At 43.4% G+C, this 7,374-nt stretch overlaps 1 protein-coding gene across 1 annotated transcript; it reads right to left on the bottom strand.

Moving 5' to 3' along the window:
- Positions 1–2,942: 2,942 nt before the first annotated feature.
- LOC140463199 (WAP four-disulfide core domain protein 2-like) lies at positions 2,943–6,943 on the bottom strand. The gene is made up of 3 exons (XM_072556991.1): positions 6,631–6,943; positions 4,987–5,169; positions 2,943–3,151 (listed from the first exon to the last, which is right to left on the bottom strand). The coding sequence occupies exons 1-3, from the start codon at positions 6,815–6,817 to the stop codon at positions 2,943–2,945; spliced, it is 579 nt and encodes a 192-aa protein (XP_072413092.1). The 5' UTR covers positions 6,818–6,943.
- Positions 6,944–7,374: the final 431 nt, after the last annotated feature.

The following is a 7,374-nucleotide window of genomic DNA, read 5'->3' as shown; positions in this document are numbered from 1 at the left end:
TTGGCTGACAGGAAACAAAGAGTAGTGATAAACGGCTCCATTTCGGAATGGCAGGCAGTGACCAGTGGGGTACCGCAGGGATCAGTACTGGGACCGCAGCTTTTTACAATATATATTAATGATATAGAAGATGGTATTAGCAATAACATTAGCAAATTTGCTGATGATACTAAGCTGGGTGGCAGGGTGAAATGTGATGAGGATGTTAGGAGATTACAGGGTGACCTGGACAAGTTAGGTGAGTGGTTAGATGCATGGCAGATGCAGTTTAATGTGGATAAATGTATGGTTATCCACTTTGGTAGCAAGAACAGGAAGGCAGATTACTATCTCAATAGAATCAATTTAGGTAAAGGGGCAGTATAGAGAGATCTGGGTGTTCTTGTACACCAGTCAATGAAGGTAAGCATGCAGGTACAGCAGGTGGTGAAGAAGGCTAATAGCATGCTGGCCTTCATAACAAGAGGGATTGAGTATAGAAGCAAAGAGGTTCTTCTGCAGCTGTACAGGGCCCTGGTGAGACTACGTTGGAGTACTGTGTGAAGTTCTGTTCTCCAAATTTGAGGAAAGACATTCTGGCTATTGAGGGAGTGCAGCGTAGGTTCACGAGGTCAATTCCTGGAATGGCGGGACTACCTTACACTGAAAGACTGGAACGACTGGGCTTGTATACCCTTGAGTTTAGAAGACTGAGAGGGGATCTGATTGAGACATATAAGATTATTAAAGGATTGGACACTCTGGAGGCAGGAAACATGTTTCCGCTGATTGGCGAGTGCCGAACCAGCTTAAAAATACGGGGTAGACCATTTAGGACAGAGATGAGGAGAAACTTCTTCACCCAGAGAGTGGTGGCTGTGTGGAATGCTCTGCCCCAGAGGGCAGTGGAGGCCCAGTCTCTGGATTCATTTAAGAAAGAGTTGGATAGAACTCTCAAGGATAGTGGAATCAAGGGTTATGGGGATAAGGCAGGAACAGGATACTGATTAAGGATGATCAGCCATGATCATATTGAATGGCGGTGCAGGCTCGAAGGGCAGAATGGCCTACTCCTACATCTATTGTCTATTGTCTATTGTCTACTTACCTTTAAACAACCGCCAAACCTCAAACAGATCATTGTTCGTAGCAAACTGCCCGGCTCTCAGGACAACTCCATACAACCCTGTCACGGTAGACGCTGCAAGACGTGTCAGATTGTGGACATAGATACCATTATTACGCGTGGGAAAAGCTCCCACCTTGTATGTGGCAGGTACTCATGTGACTCAGCCAATGTTGTCTATCTTATATGTTGCAGGCAAGGATACCCGGAGGCATGGTACATTGGGGAAACCGAGCAAAGGCTATGACAACGGATGAATGGGCACCGCACAACAATCAACAGACAGGAGGGTTCCCTCCCAGTTAGGGAACACTTCAGTGGTCCAGGACATTCAGCCTCGGACCTTCAGGTGACCATCCTCCAAGGTGGACTTTGGGACAGGCAGCAGAGGAAAGTGGCCGAGCAGAGGCTGATAGCTAAGTTCATTACCCATAGGTAGGGCCTCAACCGGGAACTTGGGCTCATGTCACATTACAGGTGATCACCATTGCACTACACACACACACAGACACTCCTACACACACACACTCTCTCACACACACACTCCTACAAACACATACACACGGACACACATATACACAGATGCACACACAGACACCCACACACACCCTTATAGACACACACACTCCCACACTCACATATGCACCTCCTCACAGACTTAAGACACTCTGCACTCACTACACACACACACACTTTCTCACACTCACAACCCCCAACCCAGACAGACACACACACACACCCACAGACAGACAAAGACCCACATTCACACATATATTTTATGGGGTGAGTTTGTACTCGCAGGGCTACACTGTACTTTGGTCAAAAACTGCATGAATTCATGTAGAACTCCGTTATCTCACTTTTTAGATTAGAATCAATCTAAACATCAGGTCATAGACAGAGAACACAGGGGGCCAACACCTTCAACATATTGTCTAGCTATCACCATTGTTAACAGCTAACCCGAGATTGCAACTTTTGTTAAAAAAAGGGTTTTGTGATTTACACATGAAAGAAGTGAAACTATCACAGTATTCTAACAGATGAAAGGCTTAACAGATAATCAATTTTTCAATGTATGATTTCAGTTACATCACACTGCAAATTTTTGCTATAAATTCTGTGCGTTAGGATTGAGCCCTCCACTATCACCTGATGAAGGGGCGACGCTCCGAAAGCTAGTGCTTCCAATTTAAACCTATTGGACTTCAACCTGGCGCTGTGTGATTTTTAACTTTGTACACCCCAGTCCAACATGGCATCTCCAAATCAGTTCCTGTTACTGTCACTGATAGTCACATTAACTCTCACTGTTTTTCACTGCCACTCACTACATCTTATTGTCACCTCCTGTTATTCTCACTGTAACTCACTGCCAGACATTGCCACATTGTTCTGTTACTCTCACCGTATCTCACTGACACTTCGTGTTACACTCACTGTGTCTCACTATCACTCTGTGTTTCTCTCATTCAAAATCACATCATTGCAATGATATTCTCCTTGTGTTTAGCTGTTGGATTTGATTTCATATTATTTGATATTGCCACATGTCCCAAATAGAGTGAAAAGTGTTGTTTTGCATGCTAATCAGCCAAATCATACCTTACATGAGGACGTCAGGATAATAGAACATAATGAACAAAATAGCATTATAACTACAGAGAAGGTGCAAAGAAAGATCCACTCTAATGTATGAGAAGTCTGTTCATAAGTCTGATAACAGCAGGGAAGAAGCTGTTCTTGAATCTGTTGGTGCATGTTTTCAAACTTTTGTATCTTCTGCCTGATGGAAGTGGGTGGAAGAGAGTGTAACCGGGGTGTGAATGGTCTTTGATTAGTTTAACTGCTTTCCCGAGTCAGCAGGAAGTGTAAACCGAGTCAATGGAAGGATCTTACCTTTCCGAGGAGAGACACAAACATGGCCACAACCATTACTGCAGCATTTCTTATTTCCTTCACAGTCACTGTCACCTCTGCACAATTCTGCACAGTGTCCAACTCGAGTCGGTTTAGCAGGACAGGAGCCTGGTTTAACTGTTGGAACTAAACACATCACCATTAGGCCATTCGGGTCAATTATCATTCATTACCTACCTCAGTACTAATCCCTGTAACTCTTTATGCATCTCAGTACTGTTCCCTGTCACTGTGTCTGTACCTGAATACTAATTCTTGTTGCTACCTTTGTATCTCTGTACATACACCTGGACTAGTAATCCCAGCGCTGGGCTAATGTTCTCGGTTTGAAGCAACATGGACATTGTGATATTTGAATCAATTAAAAATCTGAAATTAAAACCTGGACCAGTGGAGACCATGCGACCATCGTCAATAATTATATTACCATAAAACATCCAGTCCATTGCTGTTTATTAGAGAAGGAAATCTTCCATCCTTACCTGGTCTGGTCTACATGTAACTCCAGACCCACAGCAATGTGACTGACTCTTATCTGCCCTCTGGAATGGTCCAGAAAGTCTCACTCTCATTATTAGTCATTATTAGTCTCACTGTATCTGACTGTTACCCTCACTGTATCTCACTGACACTCACTGTTACTCTTGGTGTGTCACACTATCTCTTAGTGTCAGTCTGAATGTATCCCATAGCACTTCCTGTCCCTTTCATTGCTCGTCACAGTTATTCTTTCTATATCGCACTGGCCCCTACTATGACTCTCACTCTATCAAATATCATGCATTATGACTCTCGATGTATCTCACTCCCTCTTTCTTTCAATGCTCATCACAGTTATTCTCACTGTATTTCACTAACCCCCACTGATACTCTCACTGTATCTCACTGGCCCCCACTGTTACTCTCACTGTATCTCACTGACCCCCACTGTTACTCTCACTGACCCCCACTGTTACTCTCACTGTATCTCACTGACCCCCACTGTTACTCTCACTGTATCTCACTGACCCCCACTGTTACTCTCACTGTATCTCACTAACCCCCACTGTTACTCTCACTGTATCTCACTGACCCCCACTGTTACTCTCACTGACCCCCACTGATACTCTCACTGTATCTCACTAACCCCCACTGTTACTCTTACTGTATCGCACTAACCCCCACTGTTACTCTCACTTTATCGCACTGGCCCCCACTGATACTCTCACTTCATCTCACTGACCCCCACTGTTACTCTCACTGTATCTCACTGACCCCCACTGTTACTCTCACACCATCACATTATCATTCATTATGACTCACTGTATGTCAATGTCAGTTCCTGTTACTGTCACTGCAAGTCACATTAACTCTCACTGTATTTTACTGCCACTCACTACATCTTATTGTCACCTCCTGTTATTCTCATTGCAACTCACTGCCAGACATTCTTATTTTCACTGTCCCAAAACTGTCCCCTGTTACTCTCACCGTATCTCACTGACACTTCGTGTTACACTCACTGTGTCTCACTATCACTCTGTGTTTCTCTCATTCAAAATCATATCATTGCCATGATATTCTCCTTGTGTTCAGCTGTTGGATTTGATTTCATTTGATTTGATATTGCCACATGTCCCAAATAGAGTGAAAAGTGTTGTTTTGCATGCCAACCAGCCAAATCATACCTTACATAAGTACATCAGGATAATAGAACATAATGAACAAAATAGCATTATAACTACAGAGAAGGTGCAAAGAAAGATCCGCTCTAATGTATGAGAAGTCTGTTCATAAGTCTGATAATAGCAGGGAAGAAGCTGTTCTTGAATCTGTTGGTGCATGTTTTCAAACTTTTGTATCTTCTGCCTGATGGAAGTGGGTGGAGGAGAGTGTAACCGGGGTGTGAATGGTCTTTGATTAGTTTAACTGCTTTCCCGAGTCAGCAGGAAGTGTAGACCGAGTCAATGGAAGGATCTTACCTTTCCGAGGAGAGACACAAACATGGCCACATCCATTACTGCAGCATTTCTTATTTCCTACACAGTCACTGTCACCTGTGCACAATTCTGCACAGAGTCCACCTCGAGTCGGCTTAGCAGGACAGGAGCCTGGTTTAACTGTTGGAACTAAACACATCACCATTAGGCCACTCGGGTCAATTATCATTCATTACCTACCTCAGTACTAATCCCTGTAACTCTTTATGCATCTCAGTACTGTTCCCTATCACTGTGTCTGTACCTGAATACTAATTCTTGTTGCTACCTTTGTATCTCTGTACATACACCTGGACTAGTAATCCCAGCGCTGGGCTAATGTTCTCGGTTTGAAGCAACATGGACATTGTGATATTTGAATCAATTAAAAATCTGAAATTAAAACCTGGACCAGTGGAGACCATGCGACCATCGTCAATAATTATATTACCATAAAACATCCAGTCCATTGCTGTTTATTAGAGAAGGAAATCTTCCATCCTTACCTGGTCTGGTCTACATGTAACTCCAGACCCACAGCAATGTGACTGACTCTAATCTGCCCTCTGGAATGGTCCAGAAAGTCTCACTCTCATTGTTAGTCATTATTACACTCACTGTATCTGACTGTTACCCTCACTGTATCTCACTGACACTCACTGTTACTCTTGGTGTGTCACACTATCTCTTAGTGTCAGTCTGAATGTATCCCATAGCCTCTTCCTGTCCCTTTCAATGCTCATTACAGTTACGCTCACTGTATCACACTGGCCCCCACTGTTACTCTCACTGTATCTCACTGACCCCCACTGTTACTCTCACTGTATCTCACTGACCCCCACTGTTACTCTCACTGTATCTCACTGGCCCCCACTGTTACTCTGACTGTATCGCACTGGCCCCCCACTGATACTCTCACTGTATCTCACTGACCCCCACTGTTACTCTCACACCATCACATTATCATTCAATATGACTCTCACTATATCTCAAAGCCAAGTTCCTGTTACTGTCAGTGCTAGTCACATTAACTCTCACTGTAATTTACTGCCACTCACTACATCTTATTGTTACCTCCTGTTATTCTCATTGTAACTCACTGCCACACGTTGTTATTTTCACTGTCCCAGAACTGTCCCCTGTTACTCTCACTGTCTCACTTACACTTCATGTTACACTCACTGTGTCTCACTATCACTCTGTGTTTCTCTCATTCAAAATCACATCAATGCAATGATATTCTCCCTGTGTTCAGCTGTTGGATTTGATTTCATTTCATTTCATTCGATGGTGTCACATGTCCCAAATTAGAGTGAAAAGTGTTGTTTTGCATGCTAACCAGCCAAATCATATCTTACATGAGGACATCAGGATAATAGAACATAATGACCAAAATAATGTTATAAATACAGAGAAGGTGCAAAGAAAGATCCACTCTAATGTATGAGAAGTCTGTTCATAAGTCTGATAACAGCAGGGAAGAAGCTGTTCTTGAATCTGTTGGTGCATGTTTTCAAACTTTTGTATCTTCTGCCTGATGGAAGTGGGTGGAAGAGAGTGTAACCGGGGTGTGAATGGTCTTTGATTAGTTTAACTGCTTTCCCGAGTCAGCAGGAAGTGTAGACCGAGTCAATAGAAGGATCTTACCTTTCCGAGGAGAGACACAAACATGGCCACATCCATTACTGCAGCATTTCTTATTTCCTACACAGTCACTGTCACCTGTGCACAATTCTGCACAGAGTCCACCTCGAGTCGGCTTAGCAGGACAGGAGCCTGGTTTAACTGTTGGAACTAAACACATCACCATTAGGCCACTCGGGTCAATTATCATTCATTACCTACCTCAGTACTAATCCCTGTAACTCTTTATGCATCTCAGTACTGTTCCCTGTCACTGTGTCTGTACCTGAATACTAATTCTTGTTGCTACCTTTGTATCTCTGTACATACACCTGGACTAGTAATCCCAGCGCTGGGTTAATGTTCTCGGTTTGGAGCAACATGGACCTTGTGATATTTGAATCAATTAAAAATCTGAAATTAAAACCTGGACCAGTGGAGACCATGTGACCATTTTCAGTTGTTGTAAAACTCTATATGTTTTATTGCTGTTCATTAGAGAAGGAAATCTTCCATCCTTACCTGGTCTGGTCTACATGTGACTCCAGACCCACAGCAATGTGACTGACTTTAATCTGCCCTCTGGAATGGTCCCGAAAGTCTCACTCTGACTGTTCATCAGAGGCTGAGGTGTGAACTTATAGAAGTTTATAAAACCACGAGGGGCATGGATAGGGTAAATAGATATGGTCTATTCCTTGGGGTATGGTGGACCAGAACTAGAGGGCATAGGTTTAGGGTGAAAGGGGAAAGGTATAAAAGGGATCT

The sequence above is a fragment of the Chiloscyllium punctatum genome, chromosome 37, assembly GCF_047496795.1.
Source record: "Chiloscyllium punctatum isolate Juve2018m chromosome 37, sChiPun1.3, whole genome shotgun sequence".
NCBI classification, from domain to species: Eukaryota; Metazoa; Chordata; class Chondrichthyes; order Orectolobiformes; family Hemiscylliidae; genus Chiloscyllium; species Chiloscyllium punctatum.
Note: the sequence above shows the minus strand (reverse complement) of the source record. Positions and strands in the feature narration are given on the sequence as shown.